Here is a 23,533-nt window from a genome sequence, read left to right on the forward strand (position 1 = left end):
TGTCTGATAATACACTCCCTCACTTTAAACTACTCTCAAAAGTAGCGTAGAAGGAAGGTTCAAATCTAAATAAAACGAATTCCTTGTGTAAGAACTCAGGCTAGTGGTTAGGTCTGGGGAGGACGCTGTGGGTGATGACTGCTAGGAGGCAGGAGGAGTACTGTCAGTATGTACCATTTTTTTATCTGGATGGAGTTTCGAGTGTGGTAGATGTACAAAATTCATTGAATTGTTTAAGGATGTGGACACTTTTCTGTATATATGGGTTTTTTTCGATTAAAAGGTTAAATAAAAACATAATCGATAAGCCAGTGATCATCATATCAGGACTGAGCAACAGCTTTCACGTTTTCTAAATGTCTTCATCACGGTGAGTTTTTTTTTTTTTTAAGTCACATTCAGAACCAAAGTATTCTGGTCCCAGTAATAGTTAATCTTCAAAGACCAGCAGAAAGTCACATACTCATTCTTATCTGTATTACAGGTAGTTGGGATCTATTGATTGGTCTCATATCATGATGGTAATGCACCACCTCCCCGTAAACAGTCTCTCTTCCAATGGGCAACCATTCATCCACTTTAGGGGATGAGTCCTGTCAAATCCCCTTTGTCACCACACACTTGTTTAATGGCTGTGTAAGGCAGTTTCGTGAGACAGAGAGACATTTTGGTGTCACTATCATCAATATGCTGATACAGGCTCAACTCTATGCCAGCTGGTATTACTATTCAACTCTTCCAGCCTGGCTGAATTAGAGATAAAAATGAAAGCCAAATGCTTAACTATAAATCCAGACAAAACAGCAGAGAAACGGGTAGGCAGAGAGACACCTTCTGAGTCCATGGCAGAAATCGTTCTGACATTTTAAATTATAGAAACTTGGAACACAAATTTTGGGTGAAGATATGACTTATAATTTCCAGTAGCACTTAATAAAAATCCACAGAAATATTCCCACCAGTTTAGGAAATGTATGGAGAGAAAATTCTGCTACACGAACATTAAAGTTATAATAAGAAACGAAGATAATCTCATAAAGCACCTAGTAATGATAAAATGATATAATACATTATAATATAATAGTAGTATAATGTGACAAATATATAACACAATAATATGATTAATAATAGATTTGCCTTTTCAGTGCCTACCATGTACTAGGCATACAAGGGGCATTGTTTATATACATTATTTTATTTAATGTCATTTTACATGTGCTTCTTGTGATCCATTACAATGAAGTAAAAAAACAGTGGGATGTTCACTTAAGCCAGTGCCGTTGTTCTTAGAATTCTTATCCTCTCTTTGTTGTTTTTTGGGTATCCATGAAGTGCCCACACTGGCAAGTTAATCTTCATTATTAGAGTCACATATGTTAATATATGAACATAATGCACTAAAATGCCTTAGTCCTGAATTGAATCCGGCTCCCCAGCAGCCAACGACCAGAAATTTTGCTGCATGTGACTCAGGCTGCCCACCTGGTCATAATGTAGCCTCTGATCTGTTTTTACCTATTGCCTAGCCCCGCTGTGATGCTTCTGAGAAGTACATCCACGTGTGTCCCACTTGTCTTTAGAAGGAGCCTCCCCAGATGTTCTGGATACCAAATGATTCAAGATCAAAACTCTCTGGGGCATGAGACCAAAGGGCTAGTCTAGTAAGTGGTTATTCAGTTGGAGGGAGGCAGCAGGATCACTGAGCTAACGGGGTTGATGTGAGGAGAGAAGTCTGAACTACAGGGAAAAAGAGTATAGAAGCCAAGGATGGATAAAGCAGGGACCTCGTTAAGCCGAATAACCCGTGCCCCCTTGGGTCATGTCCATGTCCCTTTTTCTTCCAGCGTAGTTGCAGCTGGGAGAGGCAAATGACCTTTGAACAGACAGAACCGTTCCTGCAAATAGGACTCTGGCAACTCTAGCTTAGGTTCGGAAATGCATTCGCACTAAATTAAAAATGAACGATATCAGATTAACCGTGGAAGGGGAAAGGAGAGGAGGGAAGAGAAAACAAAATGATACTAGGCCCCGAAGTGGAATGGACACAAAAAGGAAAATAAATAAAAAGATTTTCCACCTCGGCTAACGTTGTAAAACTTCCCCTCCCTTTCATCTCTCTGCCCCCTCAGGATCTCCATCTGACGCCGTCTACACAAGAAATAAATCCCCTATTTGATGTGCTTCTTCAACTGCCTTCACGTCTCTTTCTTGCCTGGAATCCCCCTTTCCTCTTCTAGAGCTGAAACACCCACTTAGAGGCGGAGGAGAAGGTAAATGGGAAGAGTGAATTTCTCTGGCTTTCCTTTAGTTAGGCAAGAATAATCACGTTTTGGCTTTTGAAACAAATTGTTATTTGATTATATTAATATCAGTTGCTGGATCAGGAGGATTTTTTTTTTTAAACCAAAATTATACAAATGGGGGCGCCTGGGTAGCGCAGTCGTTAAAGCGTCTGCCTTCGGCTCAGGGCGTGATCCTGGCGATCGGGGATCGAGTCCCACATCAGGCTCTTCCGCTATGAGCCTGCTTCTTCCTCTCCCACTCCCCCTGCTGTGTTCCCTCTCTCGCTGGCTGTCTCTCTGTCACATAAATAAATAAAATCTTTAAAAAAAAAAAAAAAATTATACAAATGACGTAAATTTTCTTGGCTCATGATACTTGATGCAACTAATTTTAGACAAAGTGATTTTTAGTGCTTGCAGCTGCAAATATAACAGATTCAAGACAACAATCAACATGAAATTTTGATATTTTGCTACTTTTGAATTACAGCGTTTTTGAAATAAAGACACTTCTTAACGTACTGCAATTTGACTTTCAAGTGATTCTTCAACCAATGAAACAACATTATGGTACTTACAGTAAGCTACAAGATACTTACTTATGGTATATAGTCCTTGTCCTGATGTTGCCTTACAAACTGTCCTCTGGCTTCTGGAATGTCACTCCCTCTAGTTTCCAGGCTAATTGGTTGCCTCAAAATGAAACACTGAAAGCAGAGGTTACATGCGCATAGCAAACACAGCCAGTTGTCTACACAATCAGCATCAACTCCCTGATTCCTCAGCAACAGAATCCTAATTTTGTTGGGAGACATAGGGGACAATGTGCCTGGAATAAAAGTACATTCCCCAGACTCCTCACGCAAGGGGTGGCCAGGTGGCAAAGAACTAGCTAATGAGGTCAGAGGATAGGCTTCTGGGAAATTTATTAAGTGGAGCTCACTCTATAGGCACCCAGGTTTTGCCTGTTGTCCTTTCTCTTTCCTCTTCCTCCTGCCAAGAATATAGAAATGATGACTAGGGATACAGGAGCCATCTGTAACGTGAGATTAAATCCACTCATTAAAGACGGCAAAACAGGAGCGCCTGGGTGTCGCAGTCGTTAAGCGTCTGCCTTCAGCTCAGGGCATGATCCTGGGGTCCTGGGATCGAGCCCCACATCAGGCTCCTCTGCTAGGAGCCTGCTTCTTCCTCTCCCACTCCCCCTGCTTGTGTTCCCTCTCTCGCTGGCTGTCTCTCTCTCCGTCAAATAAATAAATAAAATCTTAAAAAAATAAATAAAGACGGCAAAACAGAGAGGGACAGAAGATTGGGCACCTTCGGATTGTCATAAATAGCTTCAGGCTGCTTTTTTAGAGTTTCATGAGAAAAAAATACAATCTCTCACTAGTTTAGACTATTCTTTTCAGGGGTGTTGACCATGTCAGCCTAACTCAATCTCTTTTTTAAAAATTTTTAACAAGTTTTTCATTTTACTTCCAGTACAGTTAACATACAGTGTTACAATAGTTTCAGGGGTACGATAGAGTGATTCAACAATTCTATGTGTTACTCGGGTGTTCATCGTGATGTGTGCTCTTAATCTCCATCCCCACCCACCCACCTCCCTTCTGGTAACCATCAGTCTGTTCTCTTTAGCTAAGAGTCTTTCCTGGTTTGTGTGTGTATCTCCCTTTTTTTTTTTCCTTTGCTCCTTTGTTTTCTTTCTTAAATTCCACATATAGTAAAATCATATGGTATTTGTCTCTCTGTGACTTATTCTTCTTAGCATAATACTCTTTAGCTACATCCATGTTGTTGCAAGTGACAAGATTTCATTTTTTTATGGCTGAATAATATTCCATTATATTCCCCACATATTCTTTATCTATATATACCATCATCTATTGATGGATACTTGGGCTGCTTTCATAATTTGGGTATTGTAAATAGTGCTGTAATAAACATTGGGGCACATGTATCCCTTTGAATTACTAAATCTCTCAAGTGATATGTTGAGAGACAGTTGGAGTGAAGTATTGGCAGAAGAACAACAGTGAAGAAGAATGTCTTGTGCTTACACAATTATAGAAATTATTTATTTGACTAGCTCATAAATTAGGTCTGAAAGTAGTTCTGAAACTTATTTTTCGAGAACACTTTGACCAATTAGGGACATAAAAATCAAGACCACATGGGATATCACTTCACCCCTATTAGGATGACTCATAAAAAGAAAAAGAAAAAGAAATTTTTGCGCACTGTTGGTGTGAATGTAAAATGGCGCAGCCACTATGGCAAACAATATGGCAATTCCTCAAGAAGTTTAAAGTAGAATTTCTATACGATCCAGTAATTCCACTTCTGATTATAATCCAAAAGAATGGAAAGCAGGGACACCAAGAGATACTTTGTTCATAGCAGTACTATTAAGAACAGCCAAAAGATGGAAGCAACACAAGCATCCACCAACAGAGGAAAGGATAAACGAAGTGTGGTGTGAACATAAAATAGAATATTATTCAGCCATGAAAAGGAAGGAAATTCTGACATATGCTGTAGCATGCACAAATCTTGAGGACATTGTGCTAAGTCAGTCACAAAAAGACAAATACCACGATTCTACTTGTATGATGTATCTAGAGCACTCACATTCACAGAGACAGACAGTGGAGGGGGTGGTTGCCAGGGCTGGAAGCAAGGACCATCGGGGAGTTGTTGTTAAATGGATATAGAATTTCAGTTTTGCAAGATGAAAAATTCCTGGAGGTTGGTTGTATGACAATGTGAATATACTTAACACTTCTGAACTGTACACTTAAAAATTGTTGAGATGGTGAATTTTCTGTTATGCTATGTTACCACAATGTACAAAGATAATTTTGCCAGTTGTAGCATCTGATAAAGTGCCTATTCCCTGGAAAAGGGCTTTCTGGGATATTGTTTAAATAAGTAAATTCTGGGAGCGCCCAGGTGGCTCAGTCAGTTAAGCATCCAGCCCTTGATTTCAGCTCAGGTCATGATCTCAGGGTGGTGGGGTTGAGCCCCACATTGGGCTGGGCACAAATCCTGCTTCGGATTCTCTCTCTCCCTCTTCCTCTGCCCCTCCGCACACCCATGTGCATTCTCTCTCTCTCTCTAGAAAAAAAAATAAAGTCTTGAAAAATATAAGTAAAAAATAGGTGAATTCTGAAATGTGTCATTAAAAAATTAACTTCATTGTTTTATAGTCATTTTGTACATTCTTTCCATTGAAAACACTAAAAAGAAAAAGAAAAATATTCCAGAGAAGTTACAATTCTATTCCAGTCATCATTTAATATTCAATAAATATTTGTCGAGCACTCACTGTAAGCTAAACCCCATGCAGACTAGAGAGCCATGGTGCTGAAGACATTATCTCTACATCCTGGCATAAGAGAAAAGATATGAGGTTTGCTGTCAGACCAGAGGAAAAAGAATGAAAGTAAATTCTAGCTAAAAGGGACAACATCCACATAAAAGAGTACACAAAAGGGCTTGGAAAGTTCAGGAAATGAAAAATAATTAAAAAAAAAAACAAGGAACATGATAATGAGATTGAGGACAAAGATGCATGGGTATAATGGGGTCAGAGTGTTAAACAAAAAACCTTTTTTTAAACCTAGGGAAAAGAAAGTATAGAAAGATTCTCTAAAAACTGCCATATTCTAGGAGAGGGGATCTCTTCCTTTCTTTCTTTCTTTCTTTCTTTCTTTCTTTCTTTTTTTAAGATTTTATTTATTTATTTGAGAGAGAGAGCAGAAAGCAGGGTTAGGGGCAGAGGGAGGAGGAGAAGCAGACTCCCCACTAAGCAGGGAGCCCGATGATGCGGGGCCTGATCCCAGGATCCTGATATCATGACCTGAGCTGAAGGGAGATGTTTTTTATGCTTTTTTTTTTTTTTTAAGATTTTACTTATTTATTTGACAGAGAGAGAGACAGCCAGCGAGAGAGGGAACACAAGCAGGGGAGTGGGAGAGGAAGAAGCAGGCTCCCAGCAGAGGAGCCTGATGCGGGGTTTGATCCCAGGACCCCAGGATCACGCCCTGAGCCGAAGGCAGACGCTTAACCGACTGAGCCACCCAGGTGCCCCTGGGAGAGAAGATATCTAAAGAGCAGAGCAGGACTTAGAACACCTGTGGGGGCTCTTGCAGGAAATGAAGAAGCCATGGCCAGTATTCAATTAAACATTTAAAATCTAAAAGTGTGTCAAGCAGTATATTCATAAAGCATTTCAATTTAATTCTGTAGGCAATGACGAAGCATCATTTTTAAGACATTGACATAATCTGTTTTGTGGCTTTTTATTCCACTTTGTAAAAATTATGAACTATATCAACACAAATGAAATCATACACCTACCACCTTTCTTAAGAAGTAGACTATTAATATCTTTGAAGACCCATCTTTGATCTCATCTTCTTTTTCTCACTCAGAGATAATCAATATACTGAATTTTGTGTTAGTCATTCCCTTGCTTTCATTAGAGTTTTTGCACGTATCCCTAAAGGTTATATTGTTAAGTCCACCTGTCTTTGAACTCTGTGTAATAGGATCATAGTGTATGTATTCTTTTGACTTGCTCTTTCACTGGTACCGTGTTTTTGAAGTTCATCCTTGTTTATGTACGTATTTATGACTCATTTATTGCCACTGCTTTTTAGTATTCCATTGAACAAATAAGCCATATTTGGCATTATATTTCAATAGACATTTCAGCTGTATCCAGTTTTTTATCATAAGCAATAATTCTGTAAATAATTCTTTCTTATATAGGTTTCCTGCAAAACTTCCTCCAGAGCAAAGATTGCCCTTCTAGGGCCCATGGGCCAAATACATGTAGCTTGTGAGTTAGGAATGGTTTTACACTTTAGAATTTTATTTTAGTTTTTTAAAGTTTTATCTATTTATTTTTAAGTAATCTCTACACCCCACATGGGACTCAAACTCACAACCTCAAGGTCAAGAGTCGCATGCTCCTCTGAGCCAGCCAGGTGCCCCCACATTTTTAAATTAAAAAAAAAAAGCAAAAGAAAAAGAATAGTTCATGAATAGGAAAATAGGAAATTTTCATATGTCCATAAATAAAGTTTTTTGGAACATATGCACATCCATTGTTTATATATCGTCTGTGGCTGCTTCATGTGACAGTGGCAGACCGGTCATCCCTACTTCCTTCCGAGTGTAGTCACACCACCTCTTCTGTGAGGTTTTTCTTGAGACCACCTCTTCCTTTAATTCCTGTCATGTTTATTGTCACATGTCAGTCCGTTAGATCTTCTCACATAAAACTCCTCAGTGTAATTTCCTTTTTAAGTACTGTACTACCCTCCCAACCAAACGAGGAAGTCACTTAGGGTTTGAGACCATGTTTCATGACATAAACGTGCAGCAGCTGCTTCACATTTTGTTGCAGATAATCATGATGTAGATTCAGATGCTTCCCTGGGGATCGATAGGATTTGTGCAGTTTCTCGAAATTCTAGATTTAAACCCATGAGATAATTTGAATGAGAAAATTTACTAGAGATTTTTATTTATTCGTTCAACAGGGTTTCTTAAAAAGTATCTTCTGGGGGTGCATGAGGGGCTCAGTTGGTTAAGCGTCCACCTCTTGATTTCAGCTCAGCTCGTGCTCTCAGGGTCCTGGGATTGAGCCCTATGTGGGGCCCCAAATCAGGCTCTGCACTCAGCTAGGAGTCTGCTTGAGGATCTCTCCTTCTGCCCCCCCCCTTGAGGGCACGCACGCACATGCACACACTCTCTTACTCAAATAAATACCATCTTTAAAAAAAAAAGTATCTTATTCTGACTTCCATAGAATTTTATTGACTTTTCTCTGTAATAATTTATTGGTATATGCCGTTACGTTTCACTACACCATAAACCCTTCGAAGACATTAACCATTTTATTCACCTCGGTATTCTTTCCCGATGTATGATACAGTCAGCTTCCCATTGATGATAAACAATATATTTTGAACAAATTGATGAGTTTGTGCACATAACTATACTAACCTCTCCTAGAAGATGTAAAAACAGGACACGTTTGTCTGACACCAACATGTTTCAATCCTATGTGTTTTGTGGAAGAAACAAAACAAAATAATAGAAGCAGAATAATGACTTAGCAAATTTTGCATAAATATAAAATATTGACCATGTATGTAAGTATAAAAGGATGTTGTTAAATAGTAGATATCAAGTTCTTATACCATCCCAATTGATCAAAAGATTTTATATTTCATACACTTAATTTGCTATTTGAAAGTCACAATAGTCAATAAACTACAGTAAAAAATTTTCTCAAACATACCTGGAGTTAGACATTTGTGAGGCATTTGTAATATATGTTAAATAAAATATGCAAAATTATAAAAATCAATTTACTGACATTTAACAATAACTCGTTTGATTATAATTTTAGTATAATTTTGCCTAGGGAGTAGAAATACAACAAATTAAATACGTCTATAAGTTCTTCCCGACTGCAATGAAGTACTTAAAATATTCAAATAAAAAACAAGAAAAGGGTGGGGTGCCTGTGTGGCTCAGAGGGTTAAGCATCCAACTCTTGATTTCAGCTCTGGTCATAATATCAGGGTCATGAGATCGAGCCCCGTGTCAGGCTCTGTGATCAGTGGGGAGTCAGCTTCTCTCCTTCTCCCTCTCCTCCTACTTGCACACTCTCTCTGTCTCTCTCTCAAATAATAAATCTTCTTTAAAAAATGAGAAAAGTGTCTTTGTTATAGTAAAGGAAATCTGGAAGACAGGGTAATATTTTTTAAAAGCCATTTCATCTGTGAGCCTTCTTTAGGTAGAGAAAATTAAAGTTTTATTATATTACATAATAATTTGGTGATAACTTTATCCTCACATAGCACCACTATTTTCATTAAATAAATATAGTCCACGCTGTACCTAAGAAAATTCAAGATGATTTATGTTATTAAACACAATATTCTCATTATGAAGCACTCATTAATCACTTCTTCCACATACAATGAAAATTGCTATCATCATCAATTTTCATTCATATTACCCTGATGTGAATAACTTTGAATAGCATTTTGCTAAAAAATATTCAAGTACCATTGTGTCCCTGGACTACATTCACTTCATAGCCAATCTGTGCCAAAGGGTTATTGATAATGAATGTTAGAATGTTTTGCTGCTCCACTAACTTGAGTGACCTTCGCTGAGTTACTCCATTTTTGCATTTTAATATTTCTATTTGTACGCAGAAATGACATATAGAAGAGATTTCAATGTTGGCTCTCAACCTTGAGCGTTCCCTGGGTGAAATTTGAAACTGGCTGCCAGACTCAGAGGGCAAGGAGAAATTAAAAAAAGAAGCAGACACTCCACGTTGGTAGGTGGCAATTTTAATAAGCAAAGGAAGGAACTTCCTTACAAGGCTTCTCCGGGCCAACTACAAGACAAGTAGATCTGTGCACCTACCTGCCAGAAGCTTAAGAGTTTATACCGAAGCTTTAACAGAGTTCAATCTCATATACAGAGCAGATGGTCTCAGTGATACACTCTCTGAAGGCTCCTTCCTTGAAGTGACTCCTGGTGTGGGAACAGTGGGCAGAGCTTACATTCCAAGGACAGATGAGAGAGTAAGGAGTCTCATCGCCTGAGTCTGGCTCTGAGGTCAACTAGTAGTTCTCTTGATGATCTCCACTGCTTAGATATCACCTAGTCCTATTCTTTTGTTCTACAGATGAGGAAACAAGCCCATGGATGGTCAGTCTAAGGAATATTTCAGACCCACTCCATTTCTAGGAAACTACTATGTAAGCTAAAATGTATAATAATTATGTAAATAAATGACCCTGGATTAGATTAATTTCATTCTTTAAAAGAAAAATGTAGCATTCCTCCTTGCTGTGAACTCAAATATACTGGGATGTATATAAACATGTTTTAATAGTGTCTTTTAATAGTGTATTTTATGTGACTCTTCATGCCACAAGTCATTTCTTAAAAATTTGCAACCATTAGATATGCTTTCATTGAAGACGTTCACTGTAAATATCTTACTTCCTTCATCCTACAATTTCAATAAAAATTTCAGTCCAAAAATAAATGGACATGAGGAGTTAATTAAAGCAAATAGTTGCAGACGATTCATAAGATATATTTCCTTTATGCTCTGTGGATAGAAATGAAGCGCCTTATTCATCTGCCTTAGCTCTCTGCCTACTTAACAAAAAAACCCACAAAAAACAAAAAAAACAAAAAAGCAAGGGCTGTTCAATATTTATTGAGCCCCAATAACTTATATTGTGCTAGGTATTGCAATTGATGGTAAAAATAAGTGAGGCATGAGTCCTGGGGGAAAACACCATCTCTGACAGGAGACATAAGCAAGTACTGTATTCAAATTCTAAAGTGACAATTACAAGCGATATATAACAGGTAAAATAAGGAGCTTATGGGAATTTGAAGGAGGGATAGATCATACCAACTGGAAAAATCAGGAAATACAGGCTAAACTTAGAAGGTGACACCTGAGTAGAATTTCCAGAGCCAGGTCTTCTAAGGAAAGGTATATACTAAGCAAATGAAGGGAAATGAAAAAAAATAATCACGTTTCAGCAGCTTCAAGAGATCCAGATTCCTTATAAGGCAGGGGAGTAACTAGAAAAAAGGAATGAATCAGTGCATCCTCAACTATTTTTCCCAGCTACGGCTTCTCTTTACCATACATTTTAATATTTATAATAAATTAACAGCCTTCTGAAGCCAAAAAGAATCATTCCTGACTAAGAGCCAGAATCTCGAGGCTCCACCTCAGCCCAGTGAAATAAAACTGAATGTTTTGATTTGATGAATCATATGTACTGGAAAGCCGCTTAACTCTGTGGCAAGGTTTTGTCTTTGATCCTGATGTAGTCAGTGCATGAGCTTTGGGGTCAGACAGTCCTTGGTTTAAATCAAGACTCAGTCAAAGCTGTGTGATTCCGGCTGATAATGACATAAGCAACTATCACTTTCCTATGCATTTTTCATCTGTCACCCTCTAAACCAGCTCCTCTGAAACTTTAATGCACACAGTACCACCTGGGGTTCCTGTTAACCCGGGGATTCGGATTCAGCAGGTCGGGGGGGGGGGGGCTGAGATTCTGCATTTCCAATGAGATCAAAGGTGATGCTGCTGCTGCTACCCTGTGGACCACTTTGAGTGCAAAGGCTAAAAGCAAGGTTTCCTGCCAGCAGTTTCAGTATCACCTGGGAACTTGATAGACGTGAAATGCAGATTTTTGGACCCCTCCTCCCCAACACACACACACACACACACACACACACACACACACACACACACACACACACACGCCAGATGTACTAAATCAGAAACACTGGGATGAGGCCCAACACCCAGTGTTTTAACAAGCCCTCCACGTGATGTTACTGGTTTCCGAACCTGACTGCCCACGTGAATCACCTGGGGGCGGGGTGGGTTAATACTATTGGGCATCGGGCTTTCGCAAAGCCTGACCAGGTGGCTCTAATATGCAATAAAACTTAGAAGCCTATAAAGTAGACAACTGAACCTCGATCAGCCTTATTTTCCGCCTGTGTAAACGTGGGTAAAATCCACAACAGTTCCTGCCTTGGCTTCCAAATTTTGGCATCTCCACCCAGCCTTAGTCGGCCGCAATCCCGGTTCGGTCTCCGGCAGTCAGCCTCCCCTCCCCGAGTCCCACAGCCTCTGCTCAAGAACAGGAGGCCCGGATCGCGGACCCGCCGGAGCATCCGCCACGGAGCGGATCGTTCCGGCACCGCCCGCACCTACGTGGCTCTAGGACCCAGCCCCGAGGGGCTCCCCGGACGGCACCAGAGCAGGACGCGCATGCGCCCGCTGCCCGCCAGGCCGGCTCCGAGTAACGGACTCGAGCTCCCCCCACCGGAAGTGGGCGGCCGCGCGGCGGGAGGAGCCGGCTGTACCGTGGCGGCTGCGGGCTGCGGGCTGTGGGCGCCGGGTCCGAGGGGCTCGCGCCTCCCTCTCCGCGCCATGGCAAAGGCCGTGGACGTGGTGCGGCTGCTCCTGGGCTCCACCGCGCTGTGCTTCTCGCTGCTTGGCGGCTGGACGGCCTCGGCGTCCAAGGCGGTGACGGCTCACTTGGCCGCGAAGTGGCCCGAGACCCCCCTGCTGCTGGAGGCCAGGTGGGTGCGGGCCGGCCCCTCTGCCGAGCCCAGGGCGGAGGGAGGGTCGGCGGGGCTGTGGGCGCGCCGTTGTCTGCCGCCCGCTCGGACCCCGTCTCTCTGGCGGGCGGCCGGGACTCCTGCTTCTTGCACCGCCGCTGCCGGCGCCCTCGTGCCGGGCGCCGGAGCATCACCCCCTCCCCTGCGACCCCGTGCGCCCCACTCGCTTGCAATTACTTTTCCCCGCAGTTCCTACTTAGCCTCACCCAGTGTTTTCCAGACTTCGGGGCCTTTGTTTAACTCGTTTGGATTTCATTAGCATTTACAAAAAAGAAAAGGAGGAAAGGGAGTCGGGAGTTGGTGTGGCATTTAATGCAGGCAACTTCCATTGGTGTAGGCAGTTCTTTTTAGGAAATGGTATTGGAAGCCCCTGGTTTCATCATAACACCGTCGATCTGCTCCTAGGCTTTCTGTGGAGAGGGCAGCTTCCCACAAGTTATTTCTTCACGAGCGTCCTCCACTGAAATTAGTTCATAAACTATCACCTTGCAGAAACAAAACTTACAGCTGTTGAGTTTTGCTCTTAGTATTCTAGAAGTTAAAAATTTTAAGTTCCTTTCTTTAGTTAGCATGAACTTTTAACGCCGGTTTTGTCAGTTCGCCAAAGTTTATGGTCCTAAAAAGAGAGTCCGTTACCTGACACTACATTGCATATTTAAGATACTAAAGTGGGTTTTGAGATATAATTAACATTACATATCAGTTTCAGGTGTACATAATCAGTATTTGTGTTGTGAAATGATCACAGTCCTAAGTAGTTAACATCATCACCTGACATAGGTACAAGTGTTTTTTTCCCTCATGTTATGAACTTTTAACATCTCTTAACAACTTTCAAATCTGCAGTGCAGTACAATTAACTGTAGTCACCATCCTATATATTACATACTCATGACTTATAACTGAAAGTTTGTACCAATTAACTTTAAAAATAAAAATGGACTTATTCGGGAATTATACAGAATTGCAATTAGGGACAATCAAACTATGGCAAAACCATAGGCAAGTCTAACAAACAAAGGAGAGGAACATTATTTTATGGAGACTGAGAAAGTTTGGAGGGGTTGTTTTGAATAAAAGTCTTTGGAGAAAAGCCAGAGCCAGTATGATGACATTTTCTCCTTGGCTGAGCTGCAGGACTAGTCAACTTCTTGTAGGAGATGCAAAATAATACATCTTTCTCTATTGGGGCCTGTAATTGATTCCTGTTGAAAATTTTCTGTTAGGCATCTGTAATTGACAGTTCTTCCTGTAATGGACATTGGGTGGTACAGCGACCCTTTCTCTATTCCCAGTCCACTTTAGTGAGGTTTCTGTTTAATAATTTTTACATTTCACCCCTTTGGTCAAAATCTTTCCTTGAAAGCATCACTGACCAAAAGTCAGGTTTTTTCATATTCAGTGACTTTTTCCCTCAGTGCCAGAAAGGATCTTTCCTGATTGTTTTGTCCTATATTGATGGAAAATACATAGGAGTTGGAAACCACGTAAAAGCCACATTTGAGTAACAAGGAAGGGAGGTGCCTGAGTTCTCCCTCCTAACCATCTAACGTCTGTATGATTTCAAGATAGTAAGTATTGCAAACCCTCTCCTAATTGGGTACATCATTTTTTTTCTAAGTTTTTTTTTTTTTTTTTAAGATTTTAATTATTTGACACAGAGAGAGTACAAGCAGGGGGAGTGGCAGGGAGAGGGAGAAGCAGGCTCCCACTGAGCAGAGAGCCCAACGTGGGGCTGGATCCCAGGACCCTGGGATCATGACCTGAGCCGAAGGCAGACACTTAACCGACTGAGCCACCCAGGCACCCCTGGGTACATCATTTCTATGAAAGTTTGACAGGCGACTAAATACAAAAAATAATTATATAGAAACAGAAGATGTAACATAACTTCCAAATTATATGATGGTTCTAAACAGGGCCCCTAGGTCAGAAAGTATCCAGCTGAAGGTATTTATTGGCATGTACTCCGACTTAAGGGAGAAAAGTTCTCCCAATGGAGGCAAAACTAGTCATGTATGCCTCCTGGAAGTTCCCACTTAAAGTAGCCATGAAAGCAAAATAATGAATACTGTAAGAGCACACTGAAAGAATTAACCACGTGCATTTGAGTGCAGGTATAAACATGAAGCAAAAAAAATTTTGCAAAACTTCAAAGGTGTATTAAAACAGTATTATCTCAAAAGAACCATTTGAAAACAGATGTTATCCAGTAATACAGCCTGTAAGGTTGCAAATTCAGAAACCATGAATTCGGATAAGAATTCTGAATCAAATAATAGTTCAGATGAAAGAAAGACATTTGTAAATTCTGAACCTTCTAACCCTTCAGAAAAAGCAAGTGAAAATTTAATTTGTCATGGGATCATGATGAGGCTGTTGCTGAAAGGCTGTAATCAAGAGAAGAGGTTTCTCCCTTTCACAATGGTTTGGGAAATGCACACAAGATCATTTCCTTTCTAAGAAAGAGAAGCAAACTGGAAAAGGTATACAGGCCTGGTGCCGACATGCTGAGAAAGCTGTATGGTCAGATGTGCTCTGCTTTCACTTGAGGAACTCTTTGCTTACAGGTCCAGTCAGGGTTTGGTGATTTCTCTAGATGTGTCACGTGAATCCAAGAGCCTGTCCCTTGGAGTTTGGTGTCACAGGGATTAGCAGTTCCTGGTAAAAGACTTTCCAGAAAGGTTGAATAGAGTCTTTCTGGAGGTGCCTTTTTCTATAGAAGAAATCTCCAGTTTGCAAGATGTGATGCTGAAGGTCATTGTCTTCTGGCAATGAAAAAGATCACTCTACCAAAGCTCGGTTAATTTTCATAGAAGTAATTAGGCCTTTACAATATCGAAGTGTATCTCCTTTTATCTGCTGTGGATCAAAAGAGCGGTAGGGGCGAGGTGCATTGGACCTCTGTGACCATCTCAAAGGGCGAGAGTCTGTTTCAAAAGGGTGGATCTGAGATTTAGAAGTGGTGGCAGTGCTTTTGGCCTAGGTGTTTGGAGGATCTCTACAAATTTTGCCAATTGAGTCTTAATAGTGTTAATATGTTCAACTAACGTGAGGATTGAGGATGATATGCACCATGACACTGTCATAAAACTGGGCGAACAGCACAGATGTCAAAGCACCTGATTAGTTAAATGGGTTTCCAATCACTGTGAAGTTTGAGAGGCTTCCCCAGGTAGGGATCATTTTTTCTAACAGAATTTTTAGCCACAGTAAAAGCAGCAGCTTCTCTACTAGGGAAAGCTTCAGTCCAGTGAGAAAACATATAGACCCGTTACTGAAACATGTTTCTATCCACGCGGTGGGAAAGCACTGTGAAATCCATCTGTGTGAACAGGTTTCTCTGAATTGTGTTTTTGACAGGTGGAGCAAGTGCAATAGGCACTTTTTGCAACCTCATTAATATGTTCCCACCAGTATGGGTTCATGAATGTTATCTTGTGTCAGTAGACCACAATTGTTTATTACATGTATAGTGGTAAGTAGTAGGAACTTAAAGATTTCTGGTAGGGCCAGATTGTTATCTGGTCCAGACCAGAGTTCTTTCTTTTTATTGAGCCAAGAATTATTAGATTTCCAGTATTGTTTTTCCCCCTCTGGAGCATTTTGTTGGGTATCTCTTTTTTTTTTTTTTTTTTTAGGAGTATTTATTTGAGAGAGAGCGCGAGAATGCATGCACACACACATGCACATAAGCAGAGGGGAGAGGCAGACTCCCTGCTCAATAGGGAGCCTGATACAGGGGTCGATCCCAGGACCCCGAGATCATGACCCGAGCCAAAGGCAGATACTTAACTGACCAAGCCACCCAGGCGCCCCACTTGTTGGGTATCTTCTGGTGGTCTTTCTGAAATATCATTTGGCAGAACATCTCTTTGGACCTGACAGAGGTTATTGGTTTCTTTGAGAGCAATGTTTTGGGTAGGAATATCAATGAGATGGTTTCCTTTGGCCACCAGGGAGTTGAGTCTGGAAAGCCCAGGTACCTTAATAACAGCCAGAGCAGCCAGCAAAGTGTGGTATCTAACAAATTTTGGACAAAAGAGCCATTTTTAATTTTAGCCCTATTGGAAGTAAGGAAACTTTTCCCATAATCCAGAGTCATGAGCTACCCCAAAGGCATACCTGTATCAGTATGAATGTTTGCAGTTTTAGCCAAAATACAGGGTGGTTAAGAGGGATCCCATGATGATTTCATTAGGAATGTCTCTGAGGCCAGAGTGATATCCCTGTGCCATAGGGTCTAATTGTTGACTGTAATACACTATGGGTCCCTATGTTTTTGGGTGAGTACTCCCAAGGGTGTTCCCTTCCCTCTCATATGCAAAGATACTATGTCTTCCTGATCTTTCCAAATAATAGGGTGAGGTTTTACATTTTTTAGTAAAACATTTAGAGATTGAGCCGTAAGAGAGAAGTTTGGAATCCAGTTTCAGCAGTAGCCAGCCAGTGCAAGAAAACCTCATAATTGGCCTTAGTTTTAGGTTTTTGGAAAGTTCATAATGCCATGAAATCTCCCTGGATCCAAATGTAGTTATTGTTCTGAGGGCAGGTGTGCTAGGTTTCGAATGTGAGGTTGAGCAAACAGCTATTTTTCTTTAGAGTGTTAATTTCCCTTTAAGGCCAAAAGTTTTAACAGGTGGATGCTGTCTTCTATGAAGAGGTTTGAGAAGGAGAACAGAGAAGCAGATCATCTAGGTATTGTAACCAGGTAGAGCCTATAAAAAACTTAACATCCAAATCAGCTTCTAAGGTTTGTGAAAAGGACTCTGTGAAACTGTGGGGCATTACTATCCAGGTGTATTTCCATTTTTCCTAAGTGAGAGCAAAAAGATACTGGCTCTCCCTATCAACGGGAATATTAAAGAATGCATTGTATAGATCAATTACAGTGAAAAATTTGCCTCCAGTGGGAATGGATGTCAGTGTGTGGGTTAGGAACAGCAGGGTCCTGAGGGATAACAATGTCATTTATTGCTCAGAGGTCCTGGACAAACTTCCATCCTTGGCCATTGGATTTCCTCATAGGTACAATAGGCATATTATAGGGATAATGAGGCCTTGAGCTTTGTAACCTTCTATCATGGGCTTGTTTCCTTGAAAGGCTTCTTTATTTATAGGGTATTCATTAACGCTAGGGAGAGGTTTTGAGGAATCTATTTGAGTCTTAACGGGAGGTACACTGTGGATTCTGCCAATACCAGCTAAAGATCTTGTCCATAGAGGATGGACCCAATAGGCAAATGGACAGTGTTCTCAGACTCAGCTGTAGTGCTGTCAGAGTCAGAGCAAATAAAAAGAAAATAAAAAAAGAAAAGTTTGATTACTATGGTCAAATTCTAGAATTATTTCCGCTTTTGGAAGAAAGGAATTCTGGTGTATTTTTCTAAGAACTCTCAGCCCAATAAATGATGAGTGGCAGAGGAACTAAGGAGAAAGGCATGTGTATCAGAGGGCTTAGACGAAAGGGAGTAGGTTCAGAGATAGGAACCTGTTGAGTTTATTGGAGACCCTCCACTTTAGTACTCCAGAGCAGGGACTGCTTCGTAGCAGGGAGCTTGAGCACCAAGAATGTAGCTCTGGTGTCAATAAGGACAGAGAAATTCATTCCCAATCTGGAGAGTGGTTTCTCTGAATCGATCAAGAGGGAAGACTGGGAAGAGCCTCTGTAGCTCCTTGGAGCCCTGTTCTTGGGCATTAGGACCCTGGACATTTGGCTAGGGGGCTGAAGGTGTCAGGAGCTCCTAGGCTGGTAACAGTTTTTTCCCCAATGTCCTGGCTCTTTGCAAATAGTACAAACTAGTAGGTTTTTGTTTTTGTTCAGGGGCCTTCATTTGCCAGAGGTGAAAATGAAGAATTTTAAGAATTGTATCGGTCTTTTTTTTTTGAGGGGGGGTGACACATGTAGGATGTGAGCAAGCTAGTCTGCCAAATTGACTAAATCTGGAGTGAACATAGTTTCCCATTCAACCCTGGTCCTTTTCTCTAAATGAGAACCCCTTAATAAGTATAGAGTTAAATGCTACCTAGGTGGCTTCAGCATCTAAAGGAATATTAGAATTTAAAGACAATTTGGAGTTGATTGTAATAGTCATGAATGGGTTCACCAGGCTTCTGTGTGCCGGCCTGAGTTTCGTTCCAATCAACAGGCTTAGGAAAAGCTACTGTACTTAGTGGAGATTTCCAGCAAGAGTTTCAGCCTCTTGCCAGAAATTAGGTGTGTGTTTCTCTAAATCCCTTGCAGGATCTTCGCTGGACTAGTTTTATCCAGTGTTTGACCTGGCCCTCACCAACAAGCATGTAGACAAATTGATATAAATCTGAGAAACCGGGTTGTAAGTTTGAACAACTATGCTAAGTTCTTTGGCAAATCTGTCGAGGTCCTCAGTCACTTTAGGAAACTCTTTGACTATGGCTCACGATTCAGCCTTAGTCCAGGGAACATAATGAATTTGGGGTTTATTTAGATCCTCAAGAGACTTAAAACTTTAACAGGGAAGGTTTTAATGGGTTCAGGAAAGAAAGGAGTGGGAAGTTGAGGGAGAAAGATAATTTCAGCGAGAGAATTAGAAGAGGGAAACTGAGGGTATAGAGGAGGTGCAGGCAGTACAGAAGGGCAGGAGGGTGATGGCGCTGGAGGTGGGGTCTGAGCTCCAGGTGCTGCCGCGCATCCTGAGACAAGACGGCAGGGGGAAAAGAGAGACCTCAGAAACTTTTATGACTTCTGTAATTGTTTACCTCCGCTAATCTAGAAATCGTATTTTGCAGAGAGGCAATTTTAGATTTCTGATAACCTTTGGAAGCTTCAAAATACCAATCAAAATAGACATCCCATGCAGCTTTGACAATTTTAGAGCCATGGCTGCTTTGAGAAAAGTGTTGGGGAGATCAAATAATGGCCATTGCTGTTCTAAATTACTTTTGGTTAAGTTGGTGCATTTATTTAGAAATGTGGATGAGGAGGGACTGTAGTTTTTAAACACAAAACAACTGGGGTCCCAAAAGCAAGAGTGGGGGGGCTCAAAGCATTTTGATACCTGGGATCCCATTTTGTAGAGGCTTTTTTCTAAGGGAGAAAAATAATTCCTAAACGGCATAGTTTCAACAGGAAAAGCCTGTTCCAGAAGCAATCCAACTAAAGGCCAGCATAGTTCCAGTAGGAATGGTTCAGTTTCAAGAAGGAGTCAGATCAAAGACTTCCACAGTTCCAATGAACAGTCTGGTTCCAAAAAGGAGTTGGACCAACCAAAGGCTAGCACAGTTCTAACGGGAACAGTTTGATTCCAAAAAGGAATCGTACTAAAAACTAGTGTAGGTCCAACAGGAGCAGTCTAATTCCAAAAACAAATTGGACCAAAGGCCAAAACAAGCTACAGTTCCAACAGAACCAGTTCGGTTCTGAAAAGGAGTCAGATCAAGGCTAAGTGAGTACTCTCAGAAAGAACAAGGCCTTAAAATCCCGAATAAAAGCTTGGAGAGCTCAAACACAAAGAGAGCGTGGCTAGCAATCCAGGAGAAAACTTACCCCCAAACTCCAAGGTGGGCAAGAAAACTGTGAACCCAGTTGGCTCTCTGGGTACAGGCACTATTTGCTCACCAGCCTCGGATTGTTGGGGGTCGTCTCTGGATCCTACCTGTGATCACCAAATAATGTTAATCTTAAAACAGTTATTTTACCAACAAAAATGGGTTTCCTCAGGAATAACAGAATTGCAATTAGGGACAAACAAACTATGGCAAAACCTATGGCAAGGCAAACAAAGGAGATGAATGTTATTTTATATAAAGAGGGAATTGGAAGGGTTTGTTTGTTTAAGGAAAGTCTGTTGGAGAAAAGCAGGAGTTCGGGGTGATGATGGTTTCTCATTGGCGGAGTTGCAGAGGTAGCCAGTTTCTTGTAGGAGATGCAAGGTACCTCTTTCCCTGTTGGGCCCTGTGATTGATGATTCTTTCCTGTTGAAGATTATTCTCTTAGGTGTCTGTAATTGACAGTTTTTTCTGTAATTGACATTGAGTGGTACAGCTCCCCCTTCTAGCTGCTTCTAGTATCCCCCTCCCACATTAGTGAGGTTTCCCTTTATTAATTTTCACATACTTTTTGACCACCTCCACCTATTTCACCCATCCGATGCCTGCCTCTCCGCAACCACCAGTTTGTTCTCTGTAAATGAGCCCTTTTTTTTTTTTTTTTAAGATTCCACATATAGGTGAGATCATATGGTTTCCTTTTTTATGGCTGAATAATCTGTTGTGTACATATGCCACATTTTCTTTATCCATTCATCTATTGATGGACACTTAGACTGTTTCCACGTTTTGGCTATTGTAAACAATGCTGCAGTGAACATGAGATGTATATATCTTTTCCAGTTGTTTTCATTTTTTTCCTGAATATATACCCAGAAGTGGAATTGCTTGATTATATGGTAGTTCTTAAATTTTATTAGGAGCATTCATACCATTTTTCATAGCGGCTGCACCAATTTACATTGCCACCAACAGTACACAAGTGTTCCCTTTCCTCCAAACCTTCATCAATACTTGCTGTCTCTTTTTGATAGTAGGTATTCTAACAAGTATGAGCTGGTATTTCATGGTTTTGATTTGCATTTCCTTGGTGATTAGTGATATAGAGCGCTTTCTTGTACCTGTTGGCCATCTGTATGTCTTTTGAAAAATGTCTATTCAGAGCTTTTTCCCATTTTTTTAAATGGAGTGGGGTTTTTTGCTATTGAGTTGTGTGAGTTCTTTCTGTATTATCAATATTAATCCCTTATCAGATGTATGATTTACAAATATTTTTCCTATTTGGTAAGTTGCTATTTCATTTTGTTGATGACTTCCTTTGCTGTGCAGAGGCATTTTTTTTTAAAGATTTGAGAGTGAGCATGAGCAAGGGGAGGGGGAGAGGGAGAAGCAGACTTCCCACTGAGTAAGGAGCCTGATACAGGGCTCCATCCCAGGACACTGGATCATGACCTGAGCTAAAGTCAGATGCTCAACCGACTGAGCCCCCCAAGTTGCCCCATGTAGAGGCATTTTAGTTATAGTACCACTTCTTTATTTTTGCTTTCTTGCCTTTGCTTTTGGTGTCAAATCCAAAAAAACCATTGCCAAAACCAATGTCAAGAAGCCTACTGCCTATGTTTTCTTCAAGGAATTTGTTGTTTCAGGTCTTATGTTCAAATCTTAATTCATTTCAAGTTTTTGTGTATGGTGTATTGGGGTGAAGTTTCTTTTACATGTGGCTGTCCAGTTTTCCCAACACCATTTATTGAAGAGACTGTCCTTTCTCCATTGTATATTCTTGGCTCCTCTGTTGTAAATAAATTGACCATATATACATGAATTTATTTCTGGGCTCTCTATTCTGCACCATTGATCAGTGTGTCTATTTTTATGCCAGTCCCATGCTGTTTTGATTATTCTAACATCGTGATATAGTTTGAAATCAGGAAGCCTATTGCCTATAGCTTTGTTCTTAAGATTGCTTTGGATATTAAGGGTCATTGGTGGATGTTCCATTTTTGTGAAAAATAGCGTTGGAATTTTGATAGGGGTTGCCCTGAATCTGTGGATTGCTTTGGGTACTATGGACACTTTAACAATATTCTTTTAGTCCATGAATATGGAATATCTTTCCATTTATTTGTGTCTTTATCAGTGTCTTATAGTTTTCAGTGTATAGACTTTTTTTACCTCCTTGATTAAATTCATTCCTAGGTATTTTATTTTTTTTGATGCAACTGTAAATGGGATTGTTTTTAAATTTATCTTATAGTTTGGTATCAGAAATGCAACAAATTTTCATATATTGGTTTTGTATCCTGCTACTTATTAGTTCTAATAGTTTTTTGGTGTAGTTTTAGGGTTTTCTATGTATAATATCATGTCATCTTCAAACAGTGACAATTTTACTTTTTCCTTTACAATTTGGATATTTTTTCTTTTTCTTTCCTAATTGCCCTTGTTAGAATTTCAAGTACTGTGTTGAATAAAAGTGGTGAGAGTGAGCATCCTTGTCTTGTTCCTGATCTTAGAGGAAAAATTTTGAACTTTTCACTGTTGAGTATAATATTAGCTATGGGCTTGTCGTATGTGGCCTTTATTATGCTAAGGTTTGTTCCCTCTATGCCCAGTTTGTTGAGAGTTTTTATTATAAATGGACATTGACTTTTGTTTAATGATTTTTCTGTATCTATTGAGGTAATCATATGATTTTTATTTTTCACTTTGTTAATGTGGTAAATCATGTAGACTGACTTGTGAATGTTGAACCATCCTTGCATCTCTGGAATAAATCCCACTTGATCATGGTGTGTGATCCTTTTAACGTATTGTTGAATTCAGTTTGTTAATATTTTGTTGAGGATTTTTGCATCTGTGGTCATCAGGGACATTGGCCTGTAATTTCTGTGTGTGTGTGTGTGTGTGTGTGTGTGTGTGTCCTTGTCTTGGTATCAGAGTAATGCTGGCTTTGTAAAATGAGTTTGGAAGCATTTCTTCCTCCTTAAGTGTTTGGAAGAATTTGAGAAAGACCGGTATTACATCTTCTTTGAATGTTTGGTTGAATTCACCAGTGAAACCATCTGGTCCTGGACTTTAGTTTTGGGGGAGTTTTTTGATTACTGACTCAATCTCCTTCATTATAATTGGTTCAGATTTTCTGTTAGTCAGTCTTGGTAGGTTGTTTCTAGGAGTTTCTTTTTAGGTTGTCGGATTTGTTGGTACATAATTGTTTGTTGTATATTATAATCCATTGTATTTTATGATATCAGGTGTAATAAAGTAGTTTTATTGAATAAAGTATTCTAGCCTAACATGTGTCCTCTTCCTCTGTCTCTTCCCCTGTTTCTCCTAGAGTTTGCATGGATCTGATCCTATAGCTCCATTCCAAATCAGTCTAACTTTTGCCAGTCTTAGGTTTATAGTTGCATTGTCCTGATTTGTATTTCTCTTGAGTCTTAGAACTGGAACTTTTGTAGGATGCTCCTTAAAGTCCTTCACAATCTAGCCCCCATGTGATGTACCAACCTAAT

At 40.3% G+C, this 23,533-nt stretch overlaps 1 protein-coding gene across 6 annotated transcripts in view; it reads left to right on the forward strand.

Annotated features, from left to right (window-relative positions):
- The first annotated feature begins 12,200 nt into the window (after positions 1 to 12,200).
- UGGT2 (UDP-glucose glycoprotein glucosyltransferase 2) overlaps positions 12,201 to 23,533 on the forward strand; it is a 189,296-nt gene continuing 177,963 nt past the window's right edge. For all 6 annotated transcript variants that reach the window (XM_087865039.1, XM_087865040.1, XM_087865043.1 and 3 more), the window contains exon 1: positions 12,201 to 12,455. In XM_087865039.1, the coding sequence (XP_087721165.1) occupies positions 12,304 to 12,455 (152 nt within the window). In that variant the 5' untranslated portion in view covers positions 12,201 to 12,303. The remainder of the gene's footprint in view (positions 12,456 to 23,533) is intronic.

The sequence above is a fragment of the Ursus americanus genome, chromosome 10 (genome assembly GCF_024610735.1).
Source record: "Ursus americanus isolate L20-20 chromosome 10, mUrsAme1.1.p, whole genome shotgun sequence".
Lineage (NCBI taxonomy): Eukaryota > Metazoa > Chordata > Mammalia > Carnivora > Ursidae > Ursus > Ursus americanus.